This window comes from Cibotium barometz, chromosome 24, assembly GCF_041138505.1.
Source record: "Cibotium barometz isolate CiBa-2024 chromosome 24, ASM4113850v1, whole genome shotgun sequence".
Taxonomy (NCBI): Eukaryota; Viridiplantae; Streptophyta; class Polypodiopsida; order Cyatheales; family Cibotiaceae; genus Cibotium; species Cibotium barometz.
The window spans coordinates 21,483,760-21,501,222 of record NC_141069.1 but is presented as its reverse complement, the minus strand read 5'-3'; the positions used below and the strand labels follow the sequence as shown (position 1 = coordinate 21,501,222).

General features: G+C 39.3%; 1 protein-coding gene across 1 annotated transcript; it reads right to left on the bottom strand.

The window, feature by feature from the left end:
- Positions 1 to 15,597: 15,597 nt before the first annotated feature.
- On the bottom strand, positions 15,598 to 16,635 carry LOC147625022 (uncharacterized). The gene is made up of 2 exons (XM_086817927.1): positions 15,885 to 16,635; positions 15,598 to 15,770 (listed from the first exon to the last, which is right to left on the bottom strand). Exons 1-2 carry the CDS (start codon positions 16,549 to 16,551, stop codon positions 15,598 to 15,600), a joined length of 840 nt encoding a protein of 279 aa, XP_086674053.1. The 5' UTR covers positions 16,552 to 16,635.
- Between the last annotated feature and the right edge of the window lie 828 nt (positions 16,636 to 17,463).

Here is a 17,463-nt window from a genome sequence, read left to right as displayed (position 1 = left end):
ATAATCAATGTACTCAACTTGATTATAAATGCATCAACAATGATTCTAAGTGGCTGGGAGAGCAGTGCTAGAACAGTGCGAATTTTGAGACTGCACTGCTGTTGTAGAGCCCAAATTCGTACTATTTTGGCATAGCTTCCCCAGCCCTCCAGGAGTAATTCTGATGTATTGGATGACAAATAATGTATTTTTATACATGATTAAAGGTATTTTTATTTTGTAAATTACTGTTTTTATAATTAATGTACTCAACTTCATTATAAATCAGAAATGATCCTGAGTGGTTGGGGGAGCAGTGCCAGAACAGTGCGAGTTTTGAGCCTGCACCGTCGCTGCAGAGCCTAAATTCGCAATGTTCTGGCATAGCTTCCTCAGTCCTCTCCAGGAGCAATTCTGATGCATTGGATGACAAACAATGTAATTTTACACATGATTAAAGCTGTTTTTATCTTATAAACTATTGTTTCTCACAATTAGTGTACTCAACTTCATTATAAATGCATCAGAAATGATCCTTAGTGGCTGGGGGAGCAGTGCCAGAACAGTGCAAATTTTAAGCCTGCACCGCCGCTGTAGAGCCTAAATTCGCACTGTTCTGGCATAGCTTCCCCAGTCCTCCAGGAGCAATTCTGATGCATTGGATGATAAACACTATATTTTTACACATGATTAAAGGTGTTTTTTATCTTATAAACTACTGTTTCTCACAATTAGTGTGCTCAACTTCATTATAAATTCATTAGAAATGATCCTGAGTGGCTAGGAAAGAAGTGCCAGAACAGTGCGAATTTTGAGCCTACATCGCCTGCAAAGGCCAAATTCTCACTCTTCTGGCACAGCTTCCTCAGTCCTCCAGGAGCATTTCTGATGCCTTGGGTGACAAAGTGGCATATGATAGACACTCCATGTTAAACAAACATGATGACACCGAGACATTGTAAGAGAAACTTAAAATTTTAATTATTAGAAGGTTACAAATGAAAGCCAGATAGGCTTGTTTTTACAAAGGGAGGTTTGAAACAAAAGAGTTGCTTCAAAAAAAAAGGTTATCTAAGATCTCTAGATCGTGTCTCGCTCGCCTCGAATGCGTCGAGCTAGTTGCATGTCCTTGTTGGCAGATATGGTAATCCTCTTTGCATGTATTGCAAGGAGGTTGGTGTCTTCAAAAAGCCCAACAAGGTAAGCCTCGGAGGCTTCTTGCAATGCTTCAAGGGCAATCCCCTGCACACATGGAACTCTGTTCTATATCGTTGGAGAATCTCCTTCACCGTGCGAGCGAAAGGGACTCTTCTTTATCAGCAACTCAGTGTTCCTCTGATAAAACTTGATTTCTTATAGAGCCCTATGTCCTTGGCGCGTCCTTCTCCTTGGAGCTCTCTGTGTTGTGTTAGTGCGTTGGCGAGGTTGGGAAGAGCTTGACCTTTCTATGCTTGCGCACACTTGCAGGAACCTCCTCTTGGTCTCTCTCATAGTTTGAATCCTCCTCCTCCTGTTTTGCTGTGGTACCTGTATATCAAGTTCCTCCCGGGTAGGTAGGGGACCTTGTCTTGGTAGTAGGGTCTTGCCACCTATGGTGCTGCGCAATGTAGGAATGTTTTCACCAACCCAGTCGAACTGCTCATCATCGGCCTCTCTGTCTTGATCTCTAGGGTGGCTACATTGTGGGGTCTTCTTCTTCACACGCTTGCTCCCACTAGAAGGGCCTGCATGTGTGTGCGCTGGTGTTGCTGTGGGAGGAGGGTTGGACTCTGGTGATCCCATTGGGCGTGTCCTAGAATCCAAGGGGTCACTCTCTTCCGTGGTGTCACTAGTATATGGTCGTTGGGTGCCTTGCACTGTGTTTTGTGAAGACATGGTAACACGTGCGATGTTCTTGATGCGTGCCATATCCATGTATGACTATGCTAACGTGGTGATGTGCTGGTGTCCTTACGTGGGTGTTTATGTAGATCTTGAGCTCAAGCTCTCTAAAAAAGTGAAATGAAAATGAAGTGAGAGAAGGAACTATTAATAGTTTTTTTAAGGGAAAAGAAAAAACCTAACTAAACTTATTTTCTTAGCCTTATTACATCTAGATTTATGCTGGTGCATGCACAACCCAACGCCTCCCTTGTCTCCTCATTCATGCATGCCAAGCACCATGCCTATGGGGAGCATTGGTCTGCAACCATTCAAGCCGAGCATGACTTTTTGCAGCCTTGCGTGCCTCTTGCGCAAGGAATACGAATGTGTAAATCAACCTTCCGTTTTCTAGCTTCACAAGGGGCTACACACACAGCTTGCAAAGGCTCCATAGCTAAGCAGAGGAAGAAGCTAAAGCAGAGAGATCCTCATAGGGGGAGAGAGAGAGAGAGAGAGAGAGAGAGAGAGAGAGAGAGAGGGAGGGAGAGAGAGAGTGAGAGAGAGAGAGAGAGAGAGAGAGAGAGAGAGAGAGAGAGAGAGAGAGAGATCCTCATAGGGAGAGAGAGAGAGGAGAGAGAGAGAGAGAGAGAGAGAGAGAGAGAGAGAGAGAGAGAGAGAGAGAGAGAGTGAGTGAGTGAGTGAGTGAGAGAGACTGTTAAAACTTTGCTGTTGTTTGCAAGTTTAACACAAATCCATTTTTCTAAGTAGAAAATGATATTTCTGATATACAAATATACTAACATGGAGTTTTTCATCAATAAATTACATTTATGAGAAAAAATAATAAAATAATAATTTTTGGGTTCCCCACAATTTCGGGATCTCATGGATGTAGTGGTTCCTGACAGTTAGTTATGTTTATGGGGTTGTGGGGACCTGACAGTTAGTTATGGATGTACTAGCTCCTGACAGGCTTCTGACATGACCCTTGAATTACAAGCTTTTTGGAGGGAAAAATTTATTTTCATCATACATATTGGTTGGGTGGTGTTTTTTCCACTTCAAAATGTTAAAAAAAAATAATAAATAAAAAATTTTCACTTTTTGGGGCCCACCTAAATACGAGAATGTTTTGCTAATGTGGAAGGGAGATATGGTGGGAGTTAATGAGAAAGGAGATTTCAAACTGACAAGAAAGATTCAATTTGTAGAGAGTGAAGATAAAAAATTCAAAAAGTAAGAAAGTATGAGAAAAGTCAAAAAGTAAGAGAGAGAGTATGAGAATATTCTCTTTAAAAAGTGAAACTAGGGGGGTATGGCTAATGTGGCAAGGCAAAAAATAGGGGTCATCGTAGCCTTTGTCTCCCTTAAGCCCAGCTTTTTAAGCTCTAATCCCTTAAAATTAGGAATCCTTACGAGGCCCTTTTTGGGTCCAAAAAATTCCTAATGTCAAGAACATTCCTCAAGTATCTTTATGAGTGCAAGATAATCTATCTTGCAACCTAATAAATTTAAGTCTAGCTAATTACCACTATCTTCATGTGACAAATGCTACTCACACACATCCACCACCATAAGCATGCATAAGCTAGCACTAGGTCCATGCTCAACTTTATCATGGTATCATAAATGGTGTGCTTAGTCTTCATCAGCTTAACTCTCTCATCTCACATCTCACACTCACATTTGACTAATCTCAAATTTTTAGCCCCTAATCACCTCATTAGTGAACCTTATCCTCACTACCCTCTTCTGGCCCAAAATTTTGGAGCTTGGCATTTCCAATCCACTCAACAAATTCCAAAATCAAGCTTAACCACATATTCCCTCCCTAGGTGAATCCCCTATATAGCAAGGGCACCATAAGTTTTTTTGAAAGTGGCGCAGATTTTTCCTTACAGCCTACACAAAAAAAATATCATCGCATTCTCCCTCTGTACTTAAAATTGGGAGAAGCCCTCTTAGGTGTGCCTTGTAGATATTGGAGGTGCCCACATCTCAAATCTGGAGGCATTTGGTTCAAAATCGTCACTGGGAAGAAGAAAAAACTAGTCATGGTTCTTTGCAGATATTCCATGTTTTTCGATGCCATTGAGCTGGCGTTTCTCAAAAAGCAGCTCTAAGGCCAAAAAGCAATGCCTTAAAGCCAAAAAAAGCAAAGCACAAAAAGTTGAGTAATGTTTTATTAATAAAAGTAAAAAGAGCAAAAGTAGAGGCAAAAAGGGAAAAGCAAAGCATAAAAAGGCAAAGCAAAAGAGCAAAAGTGGAGGCAAAAAGGGAAAAGCAAAGCATAAAAAGGCAAAGCAAAAGAGCAAAAGTGGAGGCAAAAAGGGAAAAGCAAAGCATAAAAAGGCAAACAGATTTGACTAAGGTTTAGGCTCAATATCTACACACACATTTAGAAATATGCCAACAGTGGCGGATTCAAGTGAAAATGTCAATGGAGTTACTCATGCTCCAAATAACACTTGTAACATTACAAGATAAGAAAGACAGAGAGTAATCATGGTAAAAGATGCCTTGGATGAGGAAAAGACCACTAAAAGGGCGAATAGGCAGGCATGCTTCGTGGGGCCAGCAAAACACTCGAAAGACTTGCAAAGGATAGGGAAGAGATGGAGAAACACAAAAGTGGGTTGGTGCCGAGTGAGGATGCTATACAAAAACTTGAGGCAATAATAGAGGCCCGAAAGGAAGACAATTTTTTGAATATACAAATAAGAAGAGTAGAAGTTCCAATACAATCCGACTACCACTCATGTGGATGGACGGTCTGCCTAAATGTGAAATTACTTCTGTAGAGGTCTTTTCAGCTATAAGACGATGTAGATTCTATTAAATTAGTATTTCTTTTCTTATATATTCTTCATTAAACATTTATCCCACTTTTTATTGTTTTTGTAGAGTCAACCGTTTGGGAGCCTATTCAAGTTAGATATTAGGCAGTGCACTTTTGCTTCTTGTGGCTTGCTTCTTCACATTCTCGGGACTTTCAACCTGGTCTTCATTAGGGGGCATTAAAGCTAATATAATGCCATGATATGCAGCAACCTCCTCTGAAAATTCTACTCCAACATGCACTTTGGTCAAACACTCAAGATCCTGCCCATCCTTGGCTTCATTAAATTCCTCAACTCATTGCCCATTCTTCACTCCATCACATCCATCCAAATCCATGCCACCTTTATTAAACTCCATACGCTTTTGAGAGCTACCTCGCTAGCTACAAGTCCTCTTCCCTTGTTGGCAAGCCATCGTCTTGGTCCTTGCTACCCTTATGGCAGGAGGGATCATAAAAGTCCTCTTGCTCTTGCAAGTCCTCTTCCCTTGGCAAACCATCATCTTGGTCCTTGCATCCCTTATGGGAGGAGGGATCGAAAAAGTCCTTTCTCTAGCTCTACCATGTTCTTAGGTCTAAGAGATGATCCCACTTGAAAGATCACTCAAAAAAACAACACATCAAAAGATTTGTTAAGGTCAATGTATAATATATGCACTATTAGTTTCACCTATGCCATCCATAGAAAAAACTAAGAATGTAATATAAAAATCTCAAAATTCTAACAAACATGAAAAAGTAAGTATGTACACACAATAATTAAAATAGAGAGTAATGCTACCTTCTTTCGTTTGTGTGCTCCTTGGAAGATGTGGCAAACACTAAATTCTTTGTAGCATCAATAATCATTTGGCTACATTTGTTCTTTGTTTTGCAAGCAAGGGAAAATCAAAGAGGGTGGTGGGTATGTATACAAGGAAGCATGTATAAACCCACCACATCATTTTGATCCATTGCAAAACCACGCACTCATTCAGGCTTTACGCAGTGTAAGTGGAAGAGTTAGTACCCTCTTTTCCTTCATATGGATCAAGAGATACTTAGCAAACAGATGTTGGGATGTGGAGTCTTCAACTTGAATCATCAAATTGTCAAGTTTTATCTATGAATAAAAATTAAACATAAATATAGAAAATTTTTAGCTAATGATCATCTCCATTTGAGGATAAAACATAAAAAAATACTAAACCAAGAAATGACCTAAAATAATGTGTTCATGGTGAAAATAACATTAATTCCATGACTTTCATACAAATCACCATAGCGCAACAGGGTTGTGTTCGTGCATGAAGGTTTGCGTTGTAGTGATTATATTGTAATACACAGAAATAACTCAAGAAAAGGCCTAAAATAACGTGTTTAAAGTGTCTTAATGGTACAAATAACATTTATTCCTTTCATACAAATCACCACAACACAACAGGGATGTGTTCGTTCACGAAGAAACGACCTATTCACATTGTGGGAATTCTATCTCAATACATAGAAATAACTCAAGAAATGACCTAAATTAATTTATGTCATCAATTTACCTGCAACTCAGCCACCTTATTGTCCAATTGAGCATGAAATGGAGTGGCATAAAATAAGCTTATTAAATATTCCATATTTAAAAGTTTCAACGGGTTGGAGTTGCCAACACTTACAACAATTGGACATGTTTATGGTAGCCTACCCATCGAGTTGGCTAAGTAATAGAATTTGGCATGAAGGTTAAAAAAACCAAGCTCTAATGGCTTCTACAAAAACCTTAAAGGCTTACAAAAATATCATTAATGAATTTATCATGTATAAAAATTATACTAGTACCCTTTCATTGAGCTAAAAATTTTAATTTTAATAAAGTAAGTAGGAGATTAATCCACAACTCATCATGATGTGTGCGTGACTCACTACAATGCGAGGACGTCAGCACCAAGGGGATGCATACTCCTCGTGTTGTCATGAGTCAAGGGTGTAAGTTAGGGGATACATGGAGGGAGTAGGATATTGACATTGTATATTGAAATTCATTGTAAATCAAGAAAAGTGAGATGCTAGTTAGTGCAAAGAGTCAACTCTCAAAATCTAGAGAACCGTAGTAGTAATAGTAGTAGGGTATGCCAAGTTTCAAAAAGAGCTTGAAATTCACTATAGATTAAGAAAAGTGAGCTGCTAGTCAACTTCTTAGAATCTAGAGAACCGTAGTAGTAGTAGTAATGTATGCCAAGTTTCAAAAAGATCTTAAAGTTAAAAAAAGCAAACGGAGGGGTGGTTCGAGGAAGATGTCATGATGATGAAAGGGGCAAAGGAAGGGAGAGATTGAACCTGTGAATGTACGGAAGCTCTTAGCTAGGGTTTTGTGAGTTTTCTCCTCCCTCTCGTCACGCCTAATCTGGTTTGGTTAAAGTTGAGAAGCGGGGAGGAGACTTCCGTGCCCTCGATGGGCCACACGGCCAGAGGGACCTCTGTCGGTTCTATTGGGAACCCAGAAACCAAGCGTTGGCTTGAAACCCTCTTTCTTGAGAACCGTATCGATGCAAACCAGTACCATCAGCAAGGAGTAGCAAGCCAGTTCCTTCAACACCACTCAGTTAACTCTACACAAGCTGGTGTCACCATCAAGGTAATCACATGGATACACTGCCCCAATCCTCACCCATCACATGAGGAAGAAAGGCTACAGTGCCAGACATCGAGATTCTTTTTCTCGCATGTGAACCACACGGTGGACATGCAAACTACCCCCCTCTTAAACTTCCGTCTCAATCCACATATTTGTCGCCTATCTCTTTGCATGAGAATAGTCTCCTCTCCTCTTCCATATGCGACCATCAGGCATAACTAGCCAGCTGCACCAACGGAGCTCTAGCGCCGCCATGGAGCATCAAGGTGGACCCAACCAGAGCCCTTAAACCAACCAGAGCCCTAAAACCAACTAGAGCCCTAAAAGGGGTAGAATCATGGAGAACGCCACATGCCCTTTTTTCAATATCTGATGGAGAGAGAAATGCTACACAGCTGAAGGGAGCCCTCTCTCTTGAAGCCTAGCAGATCTCGAGTTGACATGGACTCCAATATCACGAGACTGGAGGCATTAGAATTGTTAGAGGAGAAACTTCAGGATATCGAAAACGGTAAGCTCTCTATCATTCTACCTGGCAAACTTAGTTCAGGAGGGAGTGGCAGCAGTGAACTTACCAGACCAAAGCTCTCATTGGTCTATGCTATGGTCCAAGACCTCCAGCAGAGGTATTGAAGTCCTGGATTAGGAATAACTCAAGGCCTCATTGTCGATCACACATAGTATCTTTTTAATAATTACTTTTATTTTTTGTTTAGAGAGAAAGGGATGGCTCTCAATGCTCTAGGGGCTGGGCAATGGGTCCTTAGAAATTCTCCTCTATCCCTCTTCCCATGAATCCTTGGTCTACCATTTGTCTAACAGATGCCAAACTCTGTGTATAATAGATGGAACATATAACACCTTAGACATGATTTTCACTCTGCCATCATGCATCCTCAATGGTACACTACCAATATGTGTAATATAGGATGATGCGTATCATAACTTGTAGCAACATATCCTTGAGTTTGTGTAGGCATCATGTTATCAAACCACTCTCCATGGCATGTCATGTGGTTTGATACACTTGAATCCATATACCATGTTTCATCACTCTCTTTATGTGACATCATAGTGCCTATCATAGAAAAAAAAATGATATGTATGTCTCTCATTGCTAGATGATGCATAGTTACCATGTATAACTCTACCACCATGAAGATCGTTTTGCTTTTTGTAGCAATCTCTAGTCATATATCCAAGTTTACAGCAATAATGACACTTAATGCCATGCATATTGTGATGTTGTGGTTGCCAACAACCTCTGCCATGAGATCTAGATCTCCCTCTAGCATGAGGGAAAAAACCTCTAGCATGCACCAAATGATGGGTGTGAATCTTGTTGTTGTTCTGGTGGCCTATCATGGCAACCACATCCACCTGTACGTCTTCTTAAACTAGATCTCCCCCTACCTCTAGAACCTCTCTAAGTGTAAAATACATGGTCCCTTGCATGCCCACTAGTACTAGATGATGTACCTAAACCAAGTTTCATGTCCTCCACAATAAGCAAAGAGACTAACTCATCAAAATTTGATGAATCACCACCTCCAACCTTGATAGAGGTTTCAAATGCCTTGTAGTCTTTGCCTAGAACAGTCAATGTCATAGCAACCAAATCATTATCTTCCATAGGTACACCAATAGATGTAAGTGCATCTGCACATCCTTTAATCTTCTGCACAGTCATTTATGTTCCAGTTGTTCCGTGTCACACTATGCATCTTTTGTTTTAACTATATCTTCTGTGGTTGAGTAGTTGAATCATACAACTTTACCAATGTATCCCATGCAACCTTGGGATTGTCTATATCCTGGATATAGGATAACATTCTATCTATCACACAAACCAAGAAGTAATGCAACACTTTGAATTTTCTTTTTCTTCAATCTCCTATGTGCTGCAAGTTGAGCTTAAGTTGCATTAACTGGTGGAACCCTTGGCTCCGTCTTCTCACATGTCACCAAATTCCAAAACCCTTTGCCTTTTAGGAAGTTCATCATGCGATACTCCCAAATATGAAAGTTGTTTTTATCAAGCTTTTCCCCAAAAAATCTTATCTGGATCATTATTCATCTTGCTATGCACAATGTTCACTAATTACACCAACCAATCAACTCAAACACTCATACATACATGTGCTTGATCATCAATGCTATCCATACATCCCATAGTTTTTATGGAGACAAAATTTGAGACTCAAAACCACTATTGTGCTCAAGCTAAAACACACTTGTGGTGCTACTCACAACACACTATTGTGCTCAAGCTGAAACACACTTGTGGTGCTACTCACAAATTCTAGGAAACACATTCAAAATAATCCTCCACACTCACAATGAGATCATTCACATGTAGATACATGCATACATCACTTGTGCATATCATATGCTTCACTTGATAGTGCTTCACATACATACCATTTCTAAAATCTATCCAAGATTATCCCTTTGTTTTTTATTGTTTACTGATCTATAGCACCTTCAACCTTTCAATAATCAAATGAGAGCTTTACACATGTCCACTTATCACCATACATTTTCCATGTACATATGCAAGATCACCATAGCATGCAATGTTCACAAGGTAGTAAACAAAGTTTTGTTTACTATACTCACCTCCAGCTCACAACGAGCTTAAGGAGACTTCAAGCAAGCAAATAAGCTTCAATATTTTATGTTTAACACCATGCCATGGCTTAATCAGACTACAGAGTATGCACAATAGCTTTAGGAGAAGTTAACACTGATGTCTAAACTATCGGCCTGCACTTTTACTACTGGCTATGGTTTTCTCTAGCTCCCAAGCTATTGATTGAAGCCTCTAATATGTTGAAAATATTCTAAAATATGTTACCTCAAGAGTCAAAGTAGTCATCGTGGTATTGTTCTTCTTCATCATCATCGATCATGGTTATTCCAAAGTGTAATATACTTTGATTTTAAAGAGGTTTAGGCATACCTAGATTATCATAAATACCTTGATGCTGAGAATTACTCTCTTGCTCATAAAAGAGAAGTTGTCTTCCTCATGGTTGACTCATGAAAAATAACAACTCTTGTAAAACTCTATAAAAAGCAAACCTCGATAGAACTTTTGAAAGCCTCATGTTGCTTGTAGCCCTTGGAATTACCCAAAAAACCTTACTTGGACCAAAAATCTAGAAGTATGAGAGTGTCCATGGGGATGTGGATAACCTTGGTGATTACAAAAGTCCTTAATTATATCAAATGATTGAAGAAAAGCATAATATATAAAGCTTATAAGATTTTCTATATAGGATTATATTATAAGTTTTATAATATAAGGCTTTATTACATGGCTTTAATAATAAAAGCTTAGACCTTTGTGGCAAAATGGAATAAGGGAAAGATGATAGCCAGCGCAAGGAAAGAGAAAGATAATAATAATAATAATAATTTCCAAATGCATTAACGAAGAGGGGGAGAGAGAAAGAGAGAAAAAGAGAAAAAGAAAGATTTTAAAATTAAAGCTTTTGCTATAAGGTTTTGAGAGAAGCAATATGAGGCAAATTGGCTAGCCCATAGTAGTGAACAGATGGGTGACGACCAGCTGAAGGGGTCTGGAGTGGCCAAGAGTGCAACATGGAGAAAAATAAAGAAATAAAGAAAGAAAAAAACTACCCGCCAGTTAGCTGCGTAATTGCCACCCATGGAGAAAAGTATAGGAATTTGTTCATTCTTCTTGGAAAAGAAACCACCGGCAATTTTCACGTAGCACATATTTTTCAAGGAGGAGGAGAAGGGAAAAATCATGAGCTCTCCATTATACATATCCTTCTCTAGCCACCACTGTCTTGATATGTGAGAGTGGGGTAAAGATCCACAAGTCTTGCTCTACACATAGGTAAAGAAGGATCTGCAAACCATCCTCAATTTGCCAAAACCACTAAATTTGTGAAACTAGGAGTGGTTTCTCTTTCATAGTAATGATTTTGTAGGAAGGGGTGACATCAATTGCTAGCCTTTGATTCCAATGTCCATCCAAAGGTACACAAAATTTCCATAAACCTTCCAAACTTTATCCATGAGTTCTTGAGTTTGTTTTCTTTACCCTTTGGGTTTTGTGAGCTTCTTCCTATTCTTCAAGTTCAAGTACCCATAGCTTTGATACCACTATCACTGGACCTTGCGTACTCATTGAAGAAATAATTAAAAACTCAATACATCAAATATTAAAACATAGACTTGAATCAAATTGATATGATAGAGCATAGCATAGCATAACCAAGAGAAATAGAACAATAGCACCATCAAGACACTATTGGGCGTAATCTCCCTCCTGACGTGTGTGGCTCCACTCCAACACGTGGTATTTAAATCATATTTCATAAATTTAGCCCTTGGAGCCATAATAACAATAGCTTTTTCAAAATTGGGCTCTTACAAAATTGAACCATAGTCTAATGCTTTTAAATTATCTCATCAAAAATAAACCTTGCCCAACATATATACAATGGAACAAACCATTAAAAAAAATTATTTTGCACACATTTGCACGTTTGGATAATTCCGTCCAATGTCCACCTTTGTTGTCTCGAACTTGTGATCTATACTCAAACATAGTCCACAATGTTAAATCACAATTACCTTGGAATCGCTCACAAAAATAATACTAACGAATAAAAATCATTTACTACCATGCTTCACACATAAACCATGCATCACACATAATTAGTCAGATTCACTCCCACATTGGATTCACTCACAATGTCTTAACATAATTGATTGGATTCACTCGCACATTGGATTCACTCACAATGCCTTTGCATAATTAATTGGATTCACTCTTGTGATATCCCAAGCCCCCTAATGAGAGTAAAATGAGTGCATGTGATCCACGCATAACTAACATAAATGTCTAGGATAGGTAAACAAATATGGGCCTAATTTCTTGGCATTAAGAAAGATGTGTTAGCAAACAAATGTTTTTTTATGTATATGAAAACTTAAAAGCCTTAGGTGAGCCTCTAAAATTTCTAATCTTCAGCTTACAAGTGGAGTATATTTTGGTGATTTCATTTTCCACTAAAAATAAACACTTTTAATCATTTTATTTTTTTAAACCACCAAATTTTCATGTAAAATAGCTCTATAATTTTAAAAGGATCTTATTAAAAGCCACCACTAGGCTAAAAATATCCCTAATTTCTTTCTTTGTCTAGGAAACACCCACAAGGTCTATAAGACTAAAATAGCCCTAATTTTTCCTTCATCTAGGAAAGACCCAAAAGATCTATGATGAGACTAAAATAAGTGCATGTGGTCCATGGATAAAATTATTAAAAGGGTTCACACACTATGTGGACTCAATGAAGAAAGGTAGAACTCATGTAGTGGCATCCTCCGAGAGAGAGAGAGAGAGAGAGAGAGAGAGAGAGAGAGAGAGAGAGAGAGAGAGATTAAAGTCCACAAAAAAGACCAAAGGGTTTATGAGACAAAATAGTTACAGTACATCCATGAAGTAACAATGCCATGGAATAAAGAAAAAATAATCTAGCGAAAATAAAGCATCCACTATGAGTTTGTACACTATGACACTACTACTACAATGTTGGTGCATTATTGTAACTGAAACATATAGTGAGAAAAGATGCTTAGCTAAAGGAAGGAGATTCAACTCATCATTTTAGGTACTAGCCTATCTCGCCCTCAAGGAATTCACTTTCCATAGAAAGGGGATGTCACTTGTGTGCATGAAACCCCCTATTTAAGTTTTTCTAAAAAATAAACTATACCCCTTTCTAACCATATGAGTCCAAATTATGAAATTCAAGTACCCTCTATTTAAGGTTTAAAAATCAAATAGCAGATATTGATGTTATACATGTGACAAGTTGCAACCCATTTAAGTACCATGGACTTTCCAAAAATTGTTCCCTAATTTCATTCTCCCCTGCTCCCTTGTCCCCCCCCCCTTTCCAAAAATCCCCTCCCCACTCATTTGATACCATAAGTTATTGCTTGTGAATCCCCCGAGATCTCGCCATTAGGGATCTATGTCTCCTTCAAATTTGTGACCTCAAACCCTCTACATCCACTGCCACATGTGGTTAAGCACTCTTTGTATGTGATGGATCTCTACATCTATGTGTGAAGGATCTCTACATCTATGTGTTTGTGTGTGTGAGAACTCTTTGTATGTGAAGGATATCTACATGTGTGTGTGTGTGTGTGTGTGTGTGTGTGTGTGTGTGTGTGTGTCAAATTGCTAGCACGTCTCTCTCTCGCTTTCTCATATTCCACATGATAAGACACACTTTCTCTCAGACATCTCGTTTTGGCCCAAACCTTAAAACAAATGCAAAGGCACCGCAGAAGCCTCTGGAAACTGCCTAAAAGAGAAATCTCCAGATAACCACATCTCCCACTAAGGCTTTGTATCATCACGTCTCCCACTAATGTTTTGTATCCTCACTTGCTTCCAAATGACTTACTAAGGTTTAATTAATTAATCCAAAAACGAAATTGGGCACCCATATTATGGTCTTTTTCAAAATGTGACAAGGGCAGCTGTGATAGACTCTTGACGTGAAACTACAAATACTTTTTTAAAATTATCTGCCCACTATATTTCCAAAAATTATCTGCCCACTATATTTCCAAAATTTTTTACATGACTTTGAAATTTTGATTTTTATTTGCCTCCATATTATTCATACTTTGTACAGTAACTCAAGGTATATTCTATCAAAATAAAGCATGATAAAAACAAACTTAATTAAAGCACACCTGGGTGTATGTGTTTTGTTAAACATACATACGTCCGTGTGCATGTGTTTTTTTAAAATAAAGATTTACAAAATCAACTCTTTTAGATTTTGCCTATATCTTTTAAAAAAAATACCAAAAGAAATTGTTTGGAGAAAAACCAATCATTTAGAGATTGCATGGCAGCTTAGTGCCAAATTACATATCTGTCGATGAGCCGTTGTAGCCATTCAAATGTCTCGTGGTGAATTAACCTGGGAAGGCATGACCATTAAAACTATTGTCACCAATTTAACTTATTTGAGTAATGTAGTATCTCACTAATTAGCACTTTTAATGTATGCAATTGTAAACTTCATAGCTTTGTGTGTGTGTGTGTGTGTGTGTGTGTGTGTGTGTGAGAGAGAGAGAGAGAGAGAGAGAGAGAGAGAGAGAGAGAGAGGCACGCATGTATGTGTGTGCATGCATGCAAGGGTATGTGTGTGTGTGTGTAAGAGAGAAAGGGCACACATGTATGTGTGTGTGTACACGCGTGCATGATATACCATTGGTTGCAATATGTGTGTGCATGCATGCAAGGGTAAGTGTGTGTGTGTGTGTAAGAGAGAACGGCACAAATGTATGTGTGTGTGTGCGCGCGCGCGCATGTGTGTGTGTGCGCGCGCGCGCATGTGCATGATATACCATCGGTTGCAATATGTGTTCGCATGCATGCAAGGGTAAGTGGTGTGTGTGTGTGTGTGAGAGAGTGTGTGTAAGAGAACGGCACAAATGTATGTGTGCGTGTGTGTGTGCGCGCATGTGCGTGTGCATGATACACCATCAGTTGCAATATTTGCAGAGCTTTACCTTACAATTCGATACTTTCGTATCGAGTATGATCAATATGGCCGTGTTCGGATTCTTCTTCTCTTTGACCCCTGCCTAAGGAAGCCACCTCTACTTGGTCATGGAGTAGGATATTGTCAATGTCCCTATCAAGTGTTTCCAAGAGCTTTGATTGCCAAGAGGCCGTTCTCGGTGTTGTTGGCATATGCAAGGGTTCAGTAGACTTGTCAAAATGCTCCAAAAGTTCCCTCATATCTACTTGTAATCAAATGTAATTAGCAGCATTTTAAGCTTAATTATAAATGTGTCAATATAATAACCAGTTAAACATCTGTGTATGCATTTGTCAATTTGATGAAGACTATAGCTCTATATTCATGAATTCATGTATGCAGATATCAATTGTGTGTTTCAAGCTATGTTTGTGACCCTTGTTGTGTAATGTGATGCCTCCTGAGTTGTAGCTCCCATGCCTTTCTCACAAGAGATACTAGGTTCACATTCATTAAACAAGAAATCCATTTTAATGTGAATATATATGTGGGGATGATGTAAATACATGAATTTGGGGAGCTAGATAGACTCCTCCATGCCATGAGGCGGGCGGCCAATTGGTCGGAATCGTAAGCTTCCTGTGGTCTTTTTTCCGAGTTGCCATGTTCAGGGTTGGCCTACATACTCATAAAAAACAAGGTTAAGATGGAACTGATTGGCTTACAAAACATTGCATAGGTTGCATGTTTTCTTCTTATTAGCACACAACCCCTGCACAGGCTCTTAAAGATACCTGTAAATTTTCAATAAATTCGTCGATATTCATACTCATGTTTGATTTGGTAAGCTCTTCAGAGTCAATATCAGAATGAACCACAGTTGTCTTTGGAGGTGAATTGTTTTGCATGAATGGATTGTAAGCACTTCTCACTACATCCACAGAAGGTGATATATTATATTAAAAGACATTAAATCAGGGGACACACACACACACACACCCCTTGACAAAAAGAAAATCATCACTGACTAATACCAAATTCATACCCTTGAATGCTGTATCATTTTCCATGTTCTCAGTCTCCCCTGACAGCTGATGATCAGCAATCGCCTTAATGAAATTTGGGCTCTTTGCTTCATTAGGAATCCACGCTTGCATTGGAGAGAGAGGTTTCACTCTGTCTATGTGCAGTGGAGAGCACGCATTAGCCTTTGCTTTTGCACATGGGCGAGATGGAGAAATACCACTGTAGTAATGATTTGACCTAGGAGAAGAGGCAGTACTCATGGTGTAATTACCACCATGATTATCCTTCACGACATCGATTAATTTGCCATTCGCAGACATGGAGAGCTCTCTGAGGGGGGATTTCTTGGCATAATTACTAGGGTTAGCCATGGTGGAGAGGCTAATAGGAGGTAATTGATGAGATGTAACATGCTGATTAAGTGGTGGTTTGTTTTCGAGATACTCTAGTTCATCATGATTAGTGGTAATCGCTTCTTCTTCGTCTCCTTCCGCATCTTCCTCAATGCTGGCAGCACTCTCTCCGAGGTGGATGTATTCAGGGGGGGAGGTGGCAGAGGTGGCGTTTTTGCAGGCCACTTCCGCCATAGCCAACTGCAATTGCTCTCTGCAAGCATGGATTAATCTCTTCTTGCTCTTAATCCCAGTTTGATCAGCAATGCAATCCTTGGAAACCCCACAACCCATGGCAGATATCACTGATAAATAGCCTCTTGCGCTACATCCAAATTAACCATAATCACGTTATGTTGTGCTAATCGGAAAACCTGATTTAGAATGATGCAGCGCAACAACAAGGATAATATGCGTTGACAGCCCGTGATGTTGGGTCGAGGGCGCGCGCTGCATGTAACTGGTCTGCCGAACGTTCGCATGAACATGTTACAATATCACCTCCGCCGTTAGATCATCCCACCAAAACATCTACGTCGCTAAAGGGGGAATTTTGATATAAACCTATTTCATAGAATATTTGTTTTAGTCCTATTTCATAGAATATTTGTTTTAGTCCTCAAAGGTGCTCCAAGATGCGCTTGCACACTTGTACCTGGACACAACAGACAAGCTTGTAGGTGGACCCGTAGCTGTGCGGCCAGCCCAAATGCAACCCTTCCTTTGATAAGGAATTTATATTCATCCTTCTTATGATGAAGAGTAAATCCCCCTTTCGACGGTCGTGCAACCTTCAAGAGCAATGCAGCCTAGGGAATTTGAAAATTGGATTAGTGTTATGCAATTTGAGTCTGATTCGATACTCAAAAATGATACATGGGATTTGGTAGACTTGTTTCCTGGGGCAAGAAGGCCATTGGCACAAAATGGATTTACAAGCTTAAACGTAAAGCTAACGGTAGTGTGTCAACAAGCAATACAAAGCAAGGCTTGTTACAAAGGGTTGTGCATAGGAAAAAGGCATTGACCATAGTCAAACCTTTACACCCACATGTCATATGACTACCATGCAGAGTATCATTGCATTAGCAGCACATAAAGGTTGGAATGTATGTCAGTTAGATGTCAAAACTGTCTTCTTGAATGGAGATTTGCATGAGGAGGTCTGTGTATCTCAGTCTCTTGGTTTTGTTAAAAAAAGCCAAG